At 37.0% G+C, this 22,676-nt stretch overlaps 1 protein-coding gene across 2 annotated transcripts; it reads left to right on the forward strand.

Moving 5' to 3' along the window:
- Positions 1-6,492: 6,492 nt before the first annotated feature.
- Positions 6,493-17,387, forward strand: SRSF12 (serine and arginine rich splicing factor 12). 2 transcript variants are annotated; one of them, XR_011599768.1, is made up of 6 exons: positions 6,493-6,681; positions 11,214-11,318; positions 13,008-13,111; positions 13,321-13,462; positions 14,492-15,362; positions 16,960-17,387. XR_011599768.1 is itself a non-coding variant. In XM_070932858.1 (5 exons), the coding sequence occupies exons 1-5, from the start codon at positions 6,617-6,619 to the stop codon at positions 14,778-14,780; spliced, it is 705 nt and encodes a 234-aa protein (XP_070788959.1). In that variant the 5' UTR covers positions 6,493-6,616; the 3' UTR covers positions 14,781-16,812. The 2 variants fall into 2 exon arrangements, 1 of the variants encoding a protein (XP_070788959.1); XM_070932858.1 differs by lacking the exon at positions 16,960-17,387 and having other exon boundaries at positions 14,492-16,812.
- Positions 17,388-22,676: the final 5,289 nt, after the last annotated feature.

A 22,676-nucleotide genomic window follows, 5' to 3' on the forward strand; every position in this document is an offset into this window, starting at 1 on the left:
ATGGTGCCTTAATCACTAGAGCAAATTGGCTCTCACTATCCTGGCTTTTTAAAACATCTTTTTTGAATTGTTAAGGAAAAAATGGAGCACATTGGCATTTTTGCAACAGGTTTTGCAATATCTTTTCCCCAATAATGGTAACTATGGCTGAGCTTACTGGAGTGTAGATGAGTGGACACATGCTGTACAGGAACAGGACATGGATGATCTGGGAGGGGAGAGTATGTGAGAAAGAACATTTGCCATGAATCCAGGAGGTAGATGAGGCAAGTATTCCCACTGGTGGAAAAACAAACCACCCACAAGATTTGTCAAGCCATAGAACTGAGAAGGAAAAAAGCTTTACATCCAAGAAAGCAGCAGCAGAGAGCAAAAACACAACATGTGAAACTTCTCTATGGCAGTTTTCATTCTGTTTTTACTCCCAATCCTTCACACACTAATACAAAGCTGACTTTTGATTACCTTCATTTCTATCAGTTCTGTTCTGTCAGCTTCAAACAGCCAAAAACAGGCAGGGAGTAATACACAAAATTACCTCTTCAACTGATGAAAAGGTTTTTTTTTTTTTATGGAACTCAAAATAGTATATGTCCTCAAGAGTTGCTATAGCTCCTGGAGTCCTAACATTCTCCTGCTTCCAATTCTGCACAAAACAAAACAAAACAAAACAAAAAGATATAGTTAGAAAAATGAGGTAAGAAGGAGAATTTAAAGATCAAAAGCTTCAGTGAACATAGTTGTAAATATAAGCAACCCTGGAGCAAGAATGAGAGTTTGGTATAATGGTTAAGGCATCAGACTAGAAAACCGGAGACTGATTTTAGTCCCACTTTAGCTAGCTGTGTGATTTTGGACCAATCATACTCAGCCCTAGGAAACAGGCAAGAGCAGAATACAATCTTGCCGAGAAACTGCAGAGACTAGTCACACAGTCGCCAGATGTCAATACACACTGGGCTTAAAAATCTCAGAAAATGTAACAAATCAGATTTCTGAGAACACTAGGTTTTAGATACTCATCTTTGGAAGAAATGGGACAGGGAGCCAAAGACTCTTAAAGAACTCCCAACTGGCTGCCCAGATAGAAAGCCAAAAAATGTTATTTCAGCCAATATCCTAGTTAATGTAATTCTTCTAAACGGATCTTTTCTGGAACACCACTCACTTGTATTACAACTCAGCATGATGTGAAAAAGTCCAAGAAAAGAAGAAAATCCTCATATGGACTAATCCTCTTCTATTTTATCAACATTTAAAAAATACTTTCATATGGAAAGGAATGGGCAACATGAGTAGCTCTGAAGTAGTTCCTACATTTTATTGTACTGCCCTCCCTTCAATTTTTTGGTGTCTCTATATAGAATTATTTGACTTGCATTGATGTCATAGTGAACTTTGTTAATTAGGAATGTCATGGCTTTTTCTTTTGCCAGTGAGACTATCTAGGCAACCTGGGGGCACTTTCCTTGAAGATTTGCAAAGAAAAGAATTGAGTTCAATATTTTAGAGAGTTTGCACAGTTTCACATATATTAAACATTGCTGATTTCCCCTTGTTGCAATTCCCAGCACTCATCAAAATATGCTCCAGAGGATAGGGTGTAATATATTGGAACAATACTTGAAATAGTTACAGGACAAAGAGAAATATTCATAAAATGCTCTTTATTTCCACAGAAAACTTCAGCAAATCAAAAAATCCAGCACTAAAGAGAGGATACCATCCAATGTCATTCTTAACATAAACATTAGATTCTATCATGCTATGTAGCGTATCTCTTGTATTTTCAGTTTTGGGTGAGTTCATCAGCATTTTCTCATGTGATGTTTAAAGTCTTTAAGTTGTCTTTCATCTTTGTCATTATCATTTTTAAAAAAGGATTGACTAACAGTCTCTTATAGAATTCACAGCAGAAATTACTTTTTTTTTTAAAAAAATTGATTTATATGCCACCCTTCTCCGGAGACTCAGGGCGGCTTTTCAGTTTAGAGGCCTGGTTGGTTCTTATCCTATATTCCTATCAATGTTTATTCAGAATTCTCACTGAACTTAGCATATGCTGTGCTACACTTGGGCATCATGATTAGAATAAAGGTGTATTCATCCCACATTCTGCAATCATTTCTAAAGTAGCCATTTATTTATTTATTTATTTTTAATTTGATTTATATGCCGCCCTTCTCCGGAGACTCAGGGCGGCTTACAATGCATTAAGCAATTTATGTAGTCATCTAGCCATTATTTATTTTTATTTATTTATTTATTGTATTTGTATACTGCCCTACTCCCGAAGGACTCAGGGTGGTGAACAGCCACAGAATAAAACACATAAATACAAAATTTAAAAACAGAATAAAACCAAATTAAAACAATTTGGCCGAAACAAATTAAAAACACCCAATAATTTTAAAAACAAATTAAAATTTACATTTTAAAGGGGAAAGATTTAGGCCAGGCCGGCTTGACAGAATAAAAAAGTCTTGAGAGCGCGACGGAAGGTGCGCAGATCCGGGATCCTCCGTATTTCCGGGGGGAGCTCATTCTAGATAGTAGGTGCCCCCACAGAGAAGGCTCTCCCCCTGGGGGCCACCAGTCGACATTGTTTGGCTGACAGCACCTGGAGGAGCCCCTCTCTATGAGAGCGTACCAGTCGGTGGGAGGCTATTGGTTGTAACAGACGGTCCTGTAAATAACCAGGTACTAAGCCATGGAGCGCTCTAAAGGTGATAACCAAAACCTTGAAGCGCACCCGGAAGACCACCGGGAGCCAGTGCAGCTCGCGCAGGAGAGGTGTTACATGGGAACGCCACGTCGCTCCCATAACCACCCGCGCGGCCGCACTCTGCGCCAATTGGAGCCTCTGAGTGCTCCTCAAGGGGAGCCCCATGTAGAGAACGTTGCAATAGTCCAGGCGAGAGGTGACGAGGGCATGAGTGACTGTGCGTAAGGAGTCCCGATCTAGAAAGGGACGCAACTGGCGAATCAGGCGAACCTGATGAAAAATCCTCCCGGTCACAGCTGTCAAATGCTCTTCTAAAGATAGCCGTGAATCCAGGAGGACACCTAAGTTGTGAGCCCTCTCCATGGGGGCCAGTGATTCGCCCCCAATAATCAGTGATGGCGCCAACTGACTATATCGGGACGTTGGAAACCACAGCCACTCGGTCTTGGATGGGTTGAGCCTGAGCCTGTTTCTCCCCATCCAGATCCGCACGGCCTCCAGGCACCGGGACATCACTTCAAGGGCATCGTTGGGGTGGTCCGGGGTGGAGATGTATAGCTGAGTGTTGTCAGCGTACTGGTGGTACTTCACCCCGAAACCATGGATGATCTCACCCAGTGACTTTATATAAATGTTGAACAAAAGGGGCAATTGATCTCTTCCAAGGACAGGCAGTTGGAAGGAATGGGTGATCTATAAATGAACACCTTTCTGACCATTGCATAACTCTTAAAGAGATAAAGGCCTAAGAAAGAATATTTTACAAAACAACCGTTCTGCTTCTTTTCCATTACAATTGTCAAAGAGAAGGTTTTTGGCTACTGAAAAATCAAAAGAATAAACACTTCTAGTTAATCTCCCATTATGTATTTTTTGTTGCAGAGACTGAATCCTTCCAATGTATGAAAAGTTACGTTTTACAGTCTTTTACTGCCACCTTATGTGATTTCTTGCCACTGCACATCAAACCAGAGGTTATAATACTACCATTTCCCCATACTAATGAATAGCTTCAGCATAGATGGTTGCAGTGACAGATAAAAGAACATATCATGTAGAATGTAGAACATATCATTCAATAGTTGCACCTTTTCTCAACCCTATAGCAAAATGCCATTGTATCTTTTCCTGTCTTCTCCATGTCTGTTAAAAATGCAGGAACATTGCCTGCTTTCATATAATATCTTCGGACATAGTTTTACAATAAAAATTGTTTAAGTACCACATCCAGCACCCAGCATCTGGGCTCTCAGAGAATGTTCCATAATCCTGGGAAATGGTGTAAGGGCTAGATTTTTCCCTCCCTGAATAATTATTTAAAATAAACTCTGAACACAGTGGCCTAATGTTCCATATTGGGGATCTTCTGGTAACCCTAGCCTGTAAAGAGAGCTGAGAATACTGTTTTAGGCCCCCAGTTGCCCCTGGTAAAAATCAGTGTGGAATTGAGAGTATGATGTGTTTGCGGGGGGGGGGGGGAGGTGGATAAACTGGCTGACGGACTAGGAATTGCTGGATTCCAAAGCAGAAGCAATACAAAGAGCCAGATCACCTAGCTGTTCGGTATATTTGTCCTTTTGATATTGGATGGAGTTCTTTCTTACAGAATAAGAATTAGAATTGATAAGGATCTGATGGCCAGAGAGGATTGATTTGTTAGGTGGCGTTAGAATAGAGAATAATGTCATGGTAATGGGTGGTGAGAATCTGGTGGCAGATAGGGGGCACGTCAGTCTAGCAGAAGATATGAACTTCTATGAACTTACGGACTTCTAAATTTATTTATTAAACAAATTTATATAGCCACAAAACTCACACATACTTATGAAGGTATGAACTTCTATGAAACTGGCTTTTTATATCAATTCTATATTGCAATCCTTTGGACCGTATCCGTATCCCAATATCTAATCATTAGTAATTCTGTTACCCTGGCCTCCAACTGCTACCTGAATGAGAAACGTTGCTTTAAAGTTTAAACTCTTATTTCAGCCCTTCCTTAACTGTGAAGCCTTGGTGACAATGACTTGGATCTTTATCATCATTTTAGACTATTGTGTGATAAGTGGAGCTGCCTTTAATGGATAATTTGGCATCTACAATTGGCATAAGAAGCAGCAGCCAGACTTCTGAAAGGGGAAAGCCACTACTGCTATAATATGTTACTTTGGCTGCTTTAGTAGTTATCAATAGGCTTCTATTTGTAGTAGCTTTAATCTAAAAAGCCCTGCACAGTTCAATTTCATCCAAAACTATCTGCTTCAGATGGATTCTGCCCATCTTGTAGCATCAGTTATAAAAGGGTTTACTTCAGGCTTCCAATGCCTCAAGAGATGAGGGGGATGTAGACTGAAAAGCAGTTTTCTTATAGAGGACTTACTAGTCTGGTAAAATTTGCCACCAGGAATGCATTTGACCCTTTGGAAGGCAGGAAAGACCATTTCGTTTTGAAACTTATGATGGTGATGGTGGACTACCTTTAGTTGGGATTTTATTTTATGAGCTGGAGATAGTGAGTCGTTTGAGGTTATGTCATTATTCAAAAAAATAGTCTTTATTCAACCTTTTTTAGTTTTAAAATGTGTATTTCCATTTTTAGAGCTTTCAATTATCGGTATCAATTCAAATTTCATAATTCCAATTTATGGCCTATTATTCTATACATTATGTACACCTTTAAATACTTAATATCTTTTACTATATTCTACACTTGTTCTATTTAGTATATTCTTCATATATGTAATATATATATATATATGTACTTACATATTCCTTTTACCCTTTAGCATGTTTTATCACATTCATAAACAATTTTCAGTTTAACATACTTTCTATATAGTCTTTATGCATTAATTTTACTTCTAGTTTCTAGCCAGTAATACCACATACTCCAACTTTCGTAATACTCTGTTTCCCTGAAAATAAGACCGTCATATTTTTTTGAACCCAGAGATAAGCGCTTGGCCTTATTTTTGGGGAGGTCTTATTATTTTGGGGCGTGTAGAACGATATGGGGCTCCTCTTGCTGTCTTACCTGATTTCCGGTTCTGCATTTAAATATTTTTGTGGAGGGGTTATTTTTGGGGGAGGCTTATTTTAGCGCATGCACTCAAAAGCTCGATTGGGCTTATTATCAAGGGATGTCTTATTTTTGGGGAAACAGGGTATAATATATTGAGTCTTTTTACTTATATTTCCTTTTCTAATACCCATGTTATGTCATTTTATTGGACTTCCTAAGTAGGTTTTTTTAAAAAAAAAAAATCCAGAATCTTGGGGAAGGGAGGTGTAATGCTAAATAAATAATAAACTTGCTCTTCTTGCATCCCTACGGCTCTTGACGGATTGCTCTTTATTTCAGTAACCTTTATCGTTGGAGAGTTCCTATTTAATGATGCTAGAGAATGAAATAAATTGAGGAGTTGGGAAGGAGGGAGGGAACCACTGAAGGACCCGGGATGTCTGGCTGCTTCTAAAATTTGCCAGAACTCGACTGAGAATTTAGCCTGATAGGTTTCCCAGCTGCATGAGACTCCGCGGTGGTTTCGAAGCCTCCGGCCGACCCCATAGGAAATCCAGTCATTCCCCATCCTCTCGTCTCCGTCTCCCCCCCAGTTCCCGGGACAGCTCCCGCGGTGTCTAGCGAGGCCGCGACCTGTAGGAGGAGACTTGCGCGGCCCTTTCTTTCTCCACCTCCGGCTCTCGCCATTGTTCCCGCCCCCTCGCCGACTCTTTCGGGCCTCTGTTCGCTGTGGCCGCCGCGGCGCCGCTCGCCGTCTCCATCCCGGCCTTTTCTGCCGCAGCTGCAGCCTCCTCCTCCTCCTCGAGCTCGTTTTGCTCGGCTCGCCGTTGATCAGTTCCCGAAGGGGAGATCCCAGGCCTCCGACCGCCATGTCCCGCTATACGCGGCCTCCCAACACCTCGCTCTTCGTCAGGAACGTGGCGGACGCCACTAGGTGAGGAGACGGTGGAGGGAGGCGGCCTGGAGTCATAAGGGAGCGGCTGCGGGAGCGCGGTGGGCCTTTTCGGAAGAGCGGGGCCCGTCGCTTCTCTATTTTGGGAGCAGGGCGGCGGGGCAACAACGTGGGCTCGGCCGGAGCGTGACGAGCGGCCCGGGTTAGGGGGGGAAGAAAGCGTCACCATTTTCGAAGAGGTTCTGTTTTTAATTCCCCACCGACGTCTGTGCATTTAATACCTGCACCGAATATTAAACCTACTGGGCGAAGCTTTGCTTCTCAAGGCCTCTGGGGCCTATCCCAAGGAGAACGTTGTTCATTTCCTTGCTATTTTTTTTTTCAAAATGTTATTTATTGGGTGTTAAAAAAAAAAAAAAACCCACCATAGAACGCACAATGGAAAAAGCACGAGGGGGGAAAATAAATAAATCCTCGCCATAAGATTAAGAAGTAAGCAGGATTTCTTCTCTCCCTTCCCCCTCCAGTGTCAAGTCTCCCCCACGCCTTGCTTTAAGGGGACAACGAATTAATTCCTATGAGGAAAACTTAACTTGCTTTTGTATCACCATAGCAGTATGTTTCTCTGGGGGAATGTAGCTGCATGCCCCAACACGTTGGTCCCAAGATTTGGGAAGACCTTCACTGATTTTTGTTATCTTTCCAGTGTGCTTTCGGTGAAATATAAGCTTAAAATCAGACCAAGGATATAATTCGGTGGATTCAATCTCACCTTCCTTTTCTTTTGATATTATTACCTCCAGGCCTGAGGTTTAATTGAAAGTCATATAACTTAATGATGCAAATGGGAATTAGTCTTCTGTAATTTTTTTTTAAATAAAAGGTAGGTACTGTAAATTTTGAGATGTGCAGATTATAATTTGGAAGTGGATTGTAGTTTCTGAAATTCTCTCCTGTCTATGAAGAGGCAAAAACTTTGCATCCAGTTGTTGGTATAGCTTTCAGTTTTTGGTATGTTTTAAAAATAACTTGTCTTATGTTAAATGATAAGCTGTTTGCCCTCATCTTAACTTCAAGTAGATATGAAATGTCTACTGTGTTTCATCAGTATCATATAGATTAATTTTCAATTTTAACTGATTTAAGTACAGTTCCCTGATTAAATTAACATTTAATCATTTCTAATATATATGGTAAAGATGCTCCCAAATTGAGTTTGGCTCCTGGTAATTGCATCCATGCAATTTTTTCGGCAGTATTGTCAAAATTGCCTTGTTTCTGTGTGTGTGTGTGTGTGTGTGTGTGTGTGTGTGTGTGTGTGAGAGAGAGAGAGAGAGAGAGAGAGTCATTTATTTCCCATTCTAATCATCAATCCCGAGATTTCCAAATTGTTCTTCACTTAAATATAATCAGGGCTGATCCTGTTTACCTCTATCATTTCAAAAATGAATATAGTAAACCTATTGAAACATTTTTTCTTTCACATAGGAGACCTTTATCTAAAAGTTTTTAATTATCCTGTCTTCCTGGGACCTAAAAAGAGAACAGAACGCATGTCTTGGGTAATCTTGCATAATATGTTTAATACTTTGCAAGATGGTGACAAGGCAGCCTATCTTGCTGCTGCTTCTGAAAGCCTCTTGAATTCATATAATATTTTCCTGAGCGCACACTGCTACTGTGGCTCTTTTCAGGAGTTATAAAGAAATACAGAGTGTACTCACTTCTAATTTGAAACACTTTTATTCAAATCTAAATACTGCACACATCTGACTATAAATTATAAAGCAATACTTTGTGAATGGAACTAAAATGTGTTTGTATAGTTATTTCCCCTATTGAACTACTTCCCTTCTATCTTTCGTTAACAGGAAACTACATCCCTATAAAATCTGTTATCATTGCTAAACCATATCCTGTCTTTATAATTTCTGTTTCAACTCCTTATAGTTCCCTGATCCCCAAGGTAATGAGTGATAAAACTGGCCATGATGATATCAGAGCAGGAGGGAAACATTCCTTTAGTGTTACAACCAAGTGCATCTTAAGTTTATCTCACTCATGGATGAGGGCAACATCAGGAGATCTGATAAAATAAAGATGCTTCCAGGCCATGTTTGTGTTATAGTTTAGGTACCAATAGAGAAAGGGCCTTTGCCATTTATTTGGGAATAGGAAACTTCTCTGACAATTTCACTGAATTTATTTTCATTGTAAGGGATCCATAAATTATAGGTTGCTTACATACAAACAAAATGATGCTATGGAAACTCCCAATGATGGAAAAAGCAAGGATGTTGTTAGTGAGTTATTTTACCTGCTGTTGATCTAGCAGCTTTCTTTCTGCAGCAAGGAAAGGGTGGAATGAGAAAGCACAAGGACAGTGAATATGATCACTTTCATTACTGTATTATATCCCATTTCTATCAGAATATTCAATGAGGAGAGATACTGTCACAGGAATTTAGGATGAAAGGCATCATATTCTGCATTTATAGGGGGGGTTTCTGCAATTCCTCTTTCATTTAATGGGAATTTCAGAATTAAACTACCTGTTTCTTTAAAGATGAAATAAGCAGTTAATGATTTTCTTTTTGTTCAATAAAAATTTGGGGAGAATTCAATTTAGCTTACAGCTGTACAGTGGGGAAATACTATTATTGTTTTACATCACAATGCAATTGCAATGTAGATTGGCCCTTTTGCACCAGCAAAAGGTACATAATCAAGAAATGCTCTATTGAAACAAACATATTAATTTTGTGCAAGGCAAATTGATTAGGATCATGGCTGTTAAACATTTAAAATTTGCTTGCTAAGATTCTAATATGGATCTGTACCACCGTTCTTTTCACACACCCTCCCATGTAGCTTGCTAATTACGTTTTTGAAATATGTACTTTGATACTCGGATACTCCATCTTTATTTATTGGTTCTTATACTTAAACAACAAGCAATGAATCAAACAAACAACTGTTTATGCACTAACTATACATATAGCAGAATGAGACTCATGTAAATTGGGATCAGTTTGTTTAAATCCAGGCTTCTAGGGATTTCTTTCAGTTTTTAGAGATAGCATTTTTATTTTATTTTTTGAATGCAAAGGCTTTGTTCCAACCAGAGTAGAATTTCTTTTAATTTTTGTTAGAGAAGTGAGACAATTCCCTTGTTTATAATATGATTTTTGTTTATTTGCAATGAGTAGCTGATTCATTATCTATGATAAATGTCCAATAAGTTTCTTTTTAGGTAATGAAAAAATGATTATTATGTCCAACCTATCAGAAATTTGTATAAATACCTAGTTATTTAGTTGTATAATCAGGAATCATAGAAGCGAAAATAAAGAACCCAATTCCAGCAGTTAGCCCATGATTCCATTTGTACAACACAGATTTTGTAGATATTGAATTAATCATTTTCTGAGTTCATACTACGTTTATTGGATTTAATCAAATAGGTTAGGTCAACTCCCGCACCAAAACTCAAAACTCAAAAAATAACAATTAAAGTTCACACATTGTGAAGATTTTTTTATATGTGTTATATCCTGCCCTTTTCTCCAGGATCTCAAAGTAGCACATCCATTCATACATTCAGCATTCTCTGTACAGCATTCTCTGTTTCAATTTTTGAATGTGTGTTAGATTGAGCTGGATAACTAGATTCTGAGGTGAGATTCTAAGGTGAAAGTGGAAATTTAACCTGGTTTTCCCCAGTGCTAATCTAACATCTTAATATTTGTCCTCTACTGCAGCTACTATGTTTATAACTAACCTACTTAAGGTTATATTATACAATACATAGAATAATGTATTGTAGAAATGCAGTTCTTAATTACTAATTAGTATAGGTCCTTCAGTAAATGTGATGATTCTCTGATCCCCATTTATTCAGTTCTCTGTAGTGCATGATCACTTTTATGAGTTCTTGTAACCCTTTTCAAACTCATCACTACATCACATTTTTACTGTGTAAAGTAATTTTCATTTTCTCTTTCCTGAATCAGTTTAATTGTAGACTTCATATTCAGCTACCACTATATTTGTGAAAGAAGAAGGTGTGCTTTTATTTTTCCATAGTGTTCTCATCTTCATAGGTCCTGGTATTCACAAGGCTAAATTGTACTCTTTCTTTAGATTTGAAAAGAGAGCAGTGTATAAATAGCAGTTTCAGGAAGGAAAAAAAACTTTGAGATGTTTTTCTTGTTCTTGTTTATGGCCATTTTGTCATGCATTTAGTTGCCTGAATTGTTTCACTGTTCAAATAATAAACACAAATAAAAATTGTCCATTACTAGAAAAATAAAGTTTGAGGGAGGCTTTAAAGGTTCCTATCTGTTTTTGCTTAATATAATAGTCATATATTTGAAAGTACTCAATATTTGCCAGTTTTGATTTCCCCAAGTAACCAAAGTAGTGGCTAAAGTTTGAATTAATACCACAAGAAATATTAGGATTATACAAAGTATTTCTTTAATATTTTTAAATATAGAAAACATTTCATGGGTACCAGGTGCCATTATAGAGATACACTCATGTTTTTTTGCCTTATTTCTAAAACACTTCAGGCCTGAGGATTTGCGCCGTGAATTTGGTCGATATGGCCCTGTAGTAGACGTATACATTCCGCTTGACTTCTACACAAGACGCCCACGAGGATTTGCTTATATACAATATCCTTTATTTCATTGTATTGTTATTGCGGTGCATTGTTGTTATTGCATCCTAACTTAATGTATTTATTTCTTTGTCTCAGAAAATGTAAAGCAGTCCACAGTGGCTGGCAAGCACCCAAAAGTTTGAATGAACCCGGTTAGATAGAGTCCAAGCAGGCAAGCCAAAAGACACCTTAAAGTTCAAGCTTCAAGGAATAAAGAGGGAGGGTGGAAAAAGATAAAAAGAAAACTGGAAGAGGGAAAGTCCTTTTTCAAGGAAAAAGACAAAGCCACAACACCAAGTTAAGGCTTCGGCTTTCCGACATTTGCACGAGTTCCAAAGTCAAAGCCAAGTCTGATTTGGTTGGTTCTACGGCCCTTGTCAAGTCCATCTAGCAAGCCCAAAAGAGTAACGGTCAAGATCAAGTGACATGGAGGTAACTGACAAAGTTTCCTTTTGTATCTTATCGCTCAAACTCTTACATTTCAAGTCAAGAATTTGTTTGTTTATAACTGTTCTAGTTTTAAATATTGTTTTCTTAAATTAATACAAAATAATTGTATACGAATATTTGTTGGTTTTTTCTATTAATTTATTCCCTAACAAAATAGATATAAGTGCAATAGTGCTTGTTTTGATTATCTAGCACAATTTCTATATCATCAAAATTTATTTGTTGTAAAAGAATTAAAAAAACAGCAAAATGAAAAGAAAGTCAGATGATTATGAAAATAAGTGGCAGAATATTGAACTATATTTTCAAATTTTAAACTCTAGTTATCCATTAGATGCCAATGAAGTCCCTTATTGCAAGGTGCATACCATAACTATATTTGCACCCATTCAAAGATGCACTAGAGATATAAGGGCTCAATTATACAGAGAATTCCTTCCTGTCAGGACTTTTGGCATTCATATAAAAGAAGAAGCAGATTTGTTACACAAAGATATGCCATTGAAATGAAATGAAGTTAGCTTGTGCAGAAATTTTGTATTTGTTTCAGTCTTCTCTATTTTGTTTGTGACATTGAGATGCTTCATATTTTGCAGTACACCAGATATACTTGTCTTCCATTGCTGCTTTTGACTAGTTTCAGATGTTGATTTATTGCATTTGTTTACTTTTGGCCAATGTTATGTAAATCCATTCAGTATGATTCAGTAAGCCATGATTAAAACAATTATGTCTATAATGTGTGAATATAGACAAAGTGTGAAGGGAGATTTACATTTCCAAACACAGCTGACCAGGATTTTGAAGTCCCACATCAAATACCCACCAACCTTGTAATAGATAATACTTGCAAATAAAATCTATGTACTAATTTTTGCATGCCTGTGCAAAATTGGTATGATTATATGATAAGGTAATGATATTTTCTATTCTGGGACCTTGGTAGTGATAGAATGCAAAGCCAGTAGTGTTTTGAAACATTTAGTAAACACTTTAAAGTGAATTGTGGCCATTGGTCCTTTTTCATGAATGGGGATGTGATCTTCCTTTCACACTTTACATATTTCTTAGCATATACCTTGATGAAATGTTGTTATAATTAAGAGACCACATAGAATATGTAACAGTTTAGTTTTATGTAAAATATAAAAATAAGATCATTTATTTTAAAAACATTTGAGTGTGTGGTCTATGCTATATGATACATTTTTTTGCTTTGTGCATGTTTAAAGTGTCCTTAACAGACAGTCATGTTTGAAGATGTTCGTGATGCAGAAGATGCTCTTTATAACCTCAATAGAAAGTGGGTATGTGGCCGGCAAATTGAAATACAGTTTGCACAAGGGGATCGCAAAAGTAAGTGAAAATAAACACATCACTTACTTATTCTGCAAATATTTATTTAAGAAAGTAGATTTTCATATTGCTTAGAATTATACAAGCACAAAAATCATGACACTCACAATGTAGAGGGACAGTTTATTAAAATGTAAAAGTAATAGCATGCTAACAATGTAAGATGATTCTGTTTCTTTGCATTTGCCCAGTTTTGTTTTAATTTCCAGCCCCAGGTCAGATGAAGTCAAAAGAACGTCGCCAGTGTTCTCCAATGGATTACAGAAGATCAAGAAGCCGTAGCCGAAGGAGGACACGTAGCCGAAGTTCATCATGGGGCTGGAGTAGAAGACACTCTGACAGCTTTAAAGAGTAAGTTACTGTATTTTTCGGACTATAAGACACACTTTTTTCCCTCCTAAAAGAGGGTGGAAATGTTGGTGCGTCTTATACACCGAATACAGCCATTTTTGGCCTCTCACAGCCCCACCCCACTCGTCCCATTTTTGCGAAAAATGGACCCGTTTTTTGCAAAAACGGTGCGCAGAGGGCTTGGGAGGCTTGCAGAGAGCTTCTGGGGGCCAGGGAGGGCAAAACCCTTTTTTTTCTTACTTACCTCTTCGAAATCTTGGTGTGTCTTATACACTGGTGCGTCTTATAGTCTGAAAAATACAGTAGTTTAAATATCAACCAGTGTAAAAAAATGCTACTTCATAAAGTGGGGCATGATTCAATTGTATAAACTGCTTCAAGAGAATATAATAGCAAAGATGGTAACCAATGAGGAAAAGGAAATGCTGTTCAAAGTTATTTTGGAGTAGAATGGCATAGAAACCACATAAAAGAATGAATAATGACATCTGTTATATGTATAGGTTTAGTAAATCTGTCTCCTTAAAAATAATTTGAACACTAGGAGTAGAGATTAGATTGATTGATCCACAATGTAGAGTTATCTACAAATGCTTATATTTTATAACTTTGAAGCATTGAGTTATTTTTGCTTTGCATGCTGTCTCTTAGTGGTTGTATTCTTGTTGCTGTTGCAAGGTACAAAATGTACACACAAGATATACAAAATACAATTTGGAATGTGTTTGGTTTCAGCAGAAGGCTAAACAATTTAGAGATGTTGCCTAAGGAAGATCCATCCACATTCACTTTCTGGGATTGTTTTAAATCCTTTTAAAAATGTCCACAGTAGTTTCCTTACTTTCAAAAAACTGCTGGGGACTTTGGATATAAAGTCTGCCTAGAACGCACAATAAAGGAAACTTAGACAAATAAACTACAGTAGTTGTTTGGATCAAGCAGAGATCTAATACTGTGGATGATTTGCAGGTCAAGACGTAGACGGCATTCTTATAGTCAATCTAAGTCTCGCTCAAAATCTCTTCCAAGGCATTCCAGCTCACCAAGACGATCAATCACACCTCAAAGAAATTCTACCTCTCGAGGAAGATCGCGGTCAAAATCAATGCAGCGGTGTTCAAAATATGCAGAGAAATCGCCATCCAGCTCCCACCGAAGACGCTCTACTTCAAGGACAAAGTCACGCTCACATCCAAAGCGCTCAGGTTCAGTTACCAGATCACTATCTAAATCTCCACGGAAACATGCCAACTCCAGTTCTCGCTCTAGAAGTTTCTATCAGAGAAATAGTAACCAGTCAGTATCTGAAGAAGATTAATGTGTTTTTCTAAGAGTTTTTTTATGAGCACAAATTAAGAACAAAATTTGTCCAAATGTACCTGAAATGTAAGATAATTGATTAATGAGAGGTCTTGCTATGTTCTCTTGGTCCATATTTTAATAAGCAGAACTCTTTAAAATTTGCTAGCATTAAATAAACATTTATTTAGCCTAGATTAGTTTCTTTTAACTTAGAGGCCAATACAATTTGAACCTAGTTTGACTCTTGGGTATAAGCTAGCATTATGCTCTGCTCTTACATCAAGTTTTCTTTTTTGGACAGAATTGTCTTTGGACCTTTCTTCCAAACCTTTGGAACAGCAAGAAATTTATGCTACTGTAATTTTGTACTGGCTTAAAGGTGCACACAGGTCTGTCTGGTGCTTTGTAGTAGAGTTGGAAGGGAAAGCCTTTCTCTACCCATTTCTACTTACTTTAGTATGTATTGCAGTACAGTTGTGTCAGTCTGCCAGAAATGTGGAGATGCTGATGGATCAGATTTTCCATTCCACCTATGCAACTCATCCCCCTCCCCCTGAAATTTCCAAGCAAGATTTAAGAGGAAGATGAGCATGCAGAAGTGAGTAAAAATCAAAGTAAAATTACATGTAATTCAATGCTTGAATGGCAAATCTGCCCTTGGGATAGGATTAAGTGTTCCAATAATTTGGTTTTTTACATTGTTTATGTTAATAATTTTGCTGCTGTTGCTGTTATTTTAATTGGCACTATTTGGTGCCTTTTTGGTGATACCAAGATTTTATTTGAGGACAACCATTCATGTATATTCTTAAGACAAGTATGTTTTAAGAAACAAAAACTGATAGGAAGGCACTGCAACTCAAGTTGTAAAGTTTCTTTAAATTAAAGCTTGTCTATGTTTCTCTAAAGCATGTTAACAGTGTAAATGGGGATACTTGTATAACATGGAGATACATGTATGACATAAGGTAGTAGAAGTCTAGCATTTGTCTTTCTTAATTTCATATTTAAAACTGATTAGATCTGGCAATTTCACTTCACACTTTTATTTGAAAAGCAAGTAATACTCTGGAATTTTCTGGAATTAAAATTATGAATTTACGTGAATGCGTTGTAACATTGAATTACATTAGATCTCACTTCTGTTGCCAAATGGAGGTGAATTTCAGGAAATCATTTTTTTCCCTTAAATGATAAAATATGGTTGAATATTGGATTTCTAGATGGAATGTGGCATGTGAAAGGGTGTACAAGGACACCAGTGCAAATGAAGTGCTAGACCTTTGATCAATAATAAAATAATTTGCCTGCAAATAGAAAAAAAGCTTGGCAGTTAAATGCTAAGTCTAGATTTTTTATTCCTGGATGGGCTGTCTCTGCTGCAAAGAGCTTAAAACAAAACATACATTTCATAATGTAATTTCCATTTGCAGACTGAACTGGTACAGTTCATTTTCTCATTACATACTGCTATTTAGTAGAAACAGCTTTTGCTCTTGTGCAGCAATCTTTTGCTCTGCAACATGAATAATGTTCACATGATTAATTTGATTGAAATTAGTGCTTATGGAAAACAGATTAGTTAAACAGGTTTTTAAAAAGGAAATAACTAGAAATATAAGATAATTTGGGGTTATTGTAATATAAATTGTTAAGCACATGATTTTCATGTGTGGTTAAATGTTTTTGTGAAACTCTTAACGTTTGTTGTGTAAAATTTATCACATCTATATTTTCAAAATATCATTGTAGTAGGTGATCAGTATAGATGACACCAACAAGCATTTTAAATTCTAAGCCTGTAATATGATTTAACAGTTATGCGACTCAGTATAAAGTCATTATTAGCGTGTTTAACTCAAGTAACAGAGGGTATTCTAAAAACAATTTTGTATTTTACAATATATGACACTGCATTGTGTAGTAATGTTTGGAAACTTACTATTTGTTTTTTAAATGTATGGTAACTGTGATGTCTGTTACATGGTACAAGCACTGCATTGTATTAAAATAATTGTAGTGGCAGTAAAACTACATTTCATGAGCAAGTGTTGGGAGTATCATTGTTATTTCATAACTTAAGATGTTTCAATAAAATACATGCAGTTTTCATCTTTGCTTCTTTAAAAATGTGTTTGCTTTCAGAACTTTGTAAATTGCAATAGAATCAGACTGACTTTTCTTTTGTATTGCAGGAACCATAACCAACACAGTTCTTATGGTCTCAGGTTGCTTGAAAAGACTGGTGCCATATAGGGGAAATTCTGCAGTGTTCTTCCTATTGTGAGTGTTAGCTTTTGAAGATTAATGCTGTCATGAAGAGCAATTACACTAGAGACATTCCCTCAAGCTTTTTTGCATTGTCAGGAATGTTACAACCATTTCCTTTCTACATCTGCCTCTCTCCAAGATGATGCATGGATGGAATGGAAATAACTGTTATTTTATTTCAGAACTCAGCAGTCTGATACAGCAGACATGCACTTAGAATTAACTGAGTTCACAATCCTTATATGTGAACATAACCTCTGATTATCCCAGAGTTTCTTTATTTCAGCAGCATAATTTGGATTGGGAGTTATTTTGTTGCTGCTTGTTAAACAGGTGTAACATTAAAAGTATGACCTGCTAATTGGCAAACCAGAAGTCTGATAGCTTACTTGCTCCATCTATTCTCGGTCAAGTTTGGTCGCTGAGATAGCATGAACTTGTATGTGCCGATTCTGAAGTAATCCTCAGTAATGTTATTGAGGGTCATGATCATTTATAGCTAAATCAGAATGACATGCTGCTAAATCCAATTAAACCACTGTGTGATTTGGTATGTACATATATATCACCCTCTCGGCTTTGTAAGATAGGAAGCACTCCCAGATAATCCAATTCTACTTTATTACATAATCTTTCAAGCCTGAAAGTACATTTCTCTTGGTTGCTTTTACAGCCCCAGAAATTAGGGAGAGGATACCTTCTGAGAGGTTTGCAGCACCCACACTCCTGTGGGCTAAGCTGCTGCTTATCTGACTGCTCCTCTGGGTATGGCTGTTCTCCATTTCCCAAGGTCATTCCCACTGATTGGACATTTAGAAAATTTTCAGAAATGTTTGTATTTCTGTTCATATAGTTTAAAATGAAATAGAATCAGCAAAAAATATGGCAGTTTAGCAAAATCTCCCAAGTTCATGGAAAGATGAACTTGAGTTAAAACAGATACTTCTCACTTTCGGGCTCAGTTTATAGCTAGGTGCTTTTTTATGGAAAAGGGCAGATCTTTGGAGAAGCCTCAGATTTCCTTAACCCCTCTTAAAAAAAAGAAGCAAAAAGAAGTCCTCCCATATTTCTCCCTGCCCATTGTCTCTGGGACTGTAAATGGGGTGCTGGGAATAAGGTGACACCTGTGGATTACTCATCAATCAGCAAGACTATGGATATGTAAGTGTTATGTAAACAGTCTGTGTATGAAATATGAGAAAGCCAATGCATACAGCTTCTGCATTCACCTGTATTCTTAACCGTGACAATACTTTTCTTTCCCTCATCATTGAAACAAGTTGCAAAATAGAAATTGCCAGATAAGAAATGGTATTTTACATCCCTGAGAACTGAGAGAAACAGCAGAAAGGCTGCATTATGCACTGTTTTTTTAAAGCACTTCATCAGACCTTACCAATTACCTTACTATATGTGTATACTAATTATTTTAGGCAGGGCCGGGCAAAATCTTGATGAATTAAAAAAAATTGGGGTCTATGATCCTAAGCAGAAATTTTATGAACTTAAGCAAGTATCATCTTGATTCACACCTGCTCTTGAATTCAGAAAAACCTGAAAGCAAAATAAATTTACGTGAGGTTAAGCTATAAAACAGCATAAGCAATTTGCAGTTTGTGGGCAATTTGCAACCCTCAACGCTTTTTTGAAAATCCTGGAGCACTTCTGATTACATCCAAGATCATCTGCGACAGAATTGCTAAAAATAGCAGCATGGTTTTCAATTGTCATGAGATAAGCCTACAAAAATGGCCATGTATGCCTTGAAATAAGCTTAACACAGTCAAAAACACAAACTTGCAAAGTGTCTCCTGAAAGGCAGGGCTAGAGAGAATAGTTGAGCATTTATTGCTTCTTTAATATATAAGACTACCCCACTTTTCTTTTGTTGTGCTAACAAAGAATATAATTTACCAATTTTGGGGTATTTAAAAATTTGCTATATTGTCTTTTGATATGTACTTCTTGCAGGCAAATTATATCTAATTTCATTTTTTGTAATTTCATAAGAATTCTTTTCATGGGAGAATTTAGTCCATTTATATTAATCAACAGTAAATTTATTTCTTCTATTTCGTTTATAAATAGGTTTTGCCGTTCTAGTTGCTCTTGTTTCTCTCTTTAGCTCTTGCTCCTTCTCTTTTTTGTTCAGTTTCACTTTCTTCTTGTTACTTGTGGTTTCTCATGCCGTTAATTCCTCTTGTCCTCTCCTATTTCCTCTCTTTTTTCTTGTTCATCGTATGGGTTGAAATGGTAGCCATAGAATTCATATGTTTTATCTAGGGAATCCAATCTCTCTTTTGTCATTCTATGTAACCAAAATTCCTTCAGGTATCAGCCATCAAAAACATATCTGATGTTTAATCAACTGTCCTGTCAGGAATTGGTATTGCTTCCGTAGGTCTCTTACTCTTCTGGGCACATGTTTTAAAACCACAATCTCTCTCCCTTTATATTTCAACAGTTCATCTCTAACTTTTTAAAGAATTTCTGCTCTTATTGTTTTATTGATGAATCTCATTTGCACCTCCCTTGGGAGTTTCTTCTTTCTTGCATAACTAGTATGAATTCTAAACACTTCATCGAACTCAGCCCTCATGTCCTGTTTCGTTATCTGTAGGGCCTGTGCCATTAACTCAACCATCAATTCAGCTGGAAAGTCCTCCTTTTCTTCTTCAATATTCTGGAATCTCAGAAAATGTTTGGCCTTCTCCATTTGCAGCTGAATTACAGTTCCCTCCAGTTCCTTATTAGCCTGCATTAATCTCTGGTTCATTTCCTCTGCTTTTTTCCTCTGTTTGTTCTGATTTCAATAGTTTTGATCTTTTCTTCGGTTTTGGCTAACATCTGCTGAAATTTCCGCAATTTTTCACCCATGCTTTCCCTTTACTCCATCTCTCCCATCTCCGTCTTAATCTCTCCCATCTCATTCTTCATTTCATTGTGGTTCTTGGCTATGGTCTTTGTAGTGATTGAAACAATGCCTGCATGTCTTTGTGAATTGTATTCATTTTCTCCTGCTGAATCAAACTTTATATGGACCTTTGGTTTGAGGGACTTGACTTTGCTGATGATGGTGCCAATGGGATTCCCCCCCACTAGTTTAGATAAATTTGAGTTTGATATTTTAAACTATTATCAATATATCAATTGATATATTAAAGCAAATGCCCAACAATAATTCTAAATTCTGCCAAATCTTCCACTCCCTTTTGTTCCCCTTTTTTAGTATTAACCAATAGGTCTCTTCCCCCGCCCTTTTTTTAAAGTCAACAACCAACTTCAGTGTTCTTTAACTTTAAATTCCACACAGTCTATGTCTGAACTAATCCAAAAGATTTCTTCAGCATTCTTTTTAATCCACTTATTCTTCTTATAGCAAATGGTATTTATAATCCACAAGGCCCACAAAACCTCCAATAATTATAAATTGCTCTCTCCAGCCGTTCAAAAGGCCATCCACTTAACTTCAAAATAAATCCAAGTTTCACACTGCCCAGGTATTTGTAATCCACACAGATTCAGAGAGTTTCAATCACAAGTTTTCTGTGTCTTCCAAGTGTCAAATGTAAACAATTTACAGGTGTTAATTCCATAAGTCTGCAACAAGTCAGGGTTATCAGTTCAATTCCAGGCAAACCCAAACAATTCACTTTTTCCAAGGCAATTCAAGGTCTTCTCCCTCCCGGTGTCAAATTCTACTAGTAGATGGTGCCCTTACTCTGTTTCTCCACTGTCACACAGTTTCACTTCAAGAATTTTTATGTGCTTTCAAAATGTCCAAGATTCACTTTTCAAAGTTTTCAATACTCAAAAAAATTTCTTAAATGCGCTGTAGAAATCAGGCAAAATGTCATCAAACAATCAGCCCAGTGTCTCAGTCACTTAAAAGTCTATTTCTTAAAAGCGCTCTCTTTTCATTCCTTTGAATCTGTCAGCAGCTCATGAGCTTAGTTGCTGCCATTCTTGAGGAGTGATTAAAGAGCACCTCTTCCCTTTTAGAGTCTCATTTCAAAGAAAAAGTTAATTTCTGGGGCAAATTCCTCAACAGAAGTTGGAAAATTAAAAGTATCTCACCCAGATCAACCACGCTGTTATCCACTTGTCTTCTTCATTGCTCTTTCATTGAAGCTGTCACAGCCTTGATCCGGCCAGTTTAATGGTTGTCTTTTCCCTCTGCCTGTTTGAGGGGTTTTTCCAGATAGAACAAGGAGTTTGCTGACTCCTTGTGATCAACGGAATTTTCTGTTTTCACCACCTCTCCAAGGTGGCTTGGGTCCAAATGAGTCCAATTGGACCTCCTAGCAGGTGGAATTCGGCGGCTTAGCACGGAGCCCCATGAAAGCACACCGTTTCGCTGCAATGTCATCTCCTCCCCCAATTGGCTTTTTGTTGAGTAACCCAGAGATGATGGAGAACAACTTCTTGGATTTAGCTTCTTTTTGTTTTCTCTGCAATTTCTACCGACTGTTCTGATATCCGGTTTGGTTTCTTCTGTTTCTTGTTCTTTGGCAATGTATTTTTATATTCATTGATAACGTTTTTATTTGATTCTGTAGTTTGTCTGGTTCCCTATCAGTGGAGTTCAAGATTTCAGAGCAATTCCTGATGTTCTCCTTGAAAATTGTTATAAGCTTATGTTATATCATATCATGGAAATTGGTTGATTTTCTTATGCTGTGGTAGCTTGAGCAGTTCATGATCTATTCCGTCTAATCATCATCTGTCTACATGAGCAGTTCATGATCTTTGCTGTAAAACTGAGCTCTTCCAATTCCTTGTATCAATAATATTGTCAGTTTGATTTCTATGTACTCTGTCTAATAGTATCCATGTACGTTGGTGTTGTTTTGGTTGTTTGAAGAGCATTTGGCTTTTTGAAAATTCATTTAAACAATTACGCAAAGAAAGATTAGCAATCTGAACATTGGAAATTTACCTTAAGCAGAGAAAAAGAGGAGAGAGAGAAGAGGGAAAATAAGAGGGAGAGAAGAAATAAAGATCTACAGTAATTACCTTATTAGACTTTGAAGTTCAGAAGATGGCTACAATTGCAATTTTATTAAATAGATTGATACCCAGTCTCTACTATGTACCTCTTGTGAAGAAAGAATATGGCCAGTTGAAGGTCATTTCCAGTAATGGGATCTTGGCAATGGGAAGGTTTAATAGATCAGTTTTAAAATTGAAAAATAGAGCTATATTCAGTGCCTGCTGAAATGACAATTTCAATTCTGTTTTTAGCTTATTGCAGAGGAAGTCATTCCTTTCCAGTGCTAAAAGCTCATGATATTAAAACATCTGCTACTGACAAAATAATCAGACAATCAGACAAGAAGGCTGATAGGAAATTGTAACCAAAAAATGTAAGATATTTATATTTATTAAGATGAATTGGGACACACAACTGCCCCAAAAGTTCTGGAATCTTAAATCTTTAAGATTTATCCACTGTAAATATGGAATATGAATATGGATATGAAAATATGGATATGAATATGGATATGGATATGAATATGGATATGAAAATATCCACTGTAATGGTGAAGCCAATGTCACTTTAAGATTAACAGGTGTATCATTGTTCTTTCACTAAGCAAAATCCATACTTTTTTCTATGGAACATACACAGACATATGGC

This window comes from Pituophis catenifer, unplaced genomic scaffold (genome assembly GCF_029215685.1).
Source record: "Pituophis catenifer annectens isolate HBS135680 unplaced genomic scaffold, rPitCat1.0.hap2 SCAF_1, whole genome shotgun sequence".
Lineage (NCBI taxonomy): Eukaryota > Metazoa > Chordata > Lepidosauria > Squamata > Colubridae > Pituophis > Pituophis catenifer.

Excerpts from the sequence above, each read along its gene's own strand:
- SRSF12 (XM_070932858.1), top strand. The coding sequence starts at position 6,617 with ATGTCCCGCTATACGCGGCCTCCCAACACCTCGCTCTTCGTCAGGAAC. Across the intron at positions 6,682-11,213 it reads AACGTGGCGGACGCCACTAG|GCCTGAGGATTTGCGCCGTG; the intron begins GTGAGGAGACGG and ends AAAACACTTCAG. Across the intron at positions 11,319-13,007 it reads CGAGGATTTGCTTATATACA|GTTTGAAGATGTTCGTGATG; the intron begins ATATCCTTTATT and ends ACAGACAGTCAT.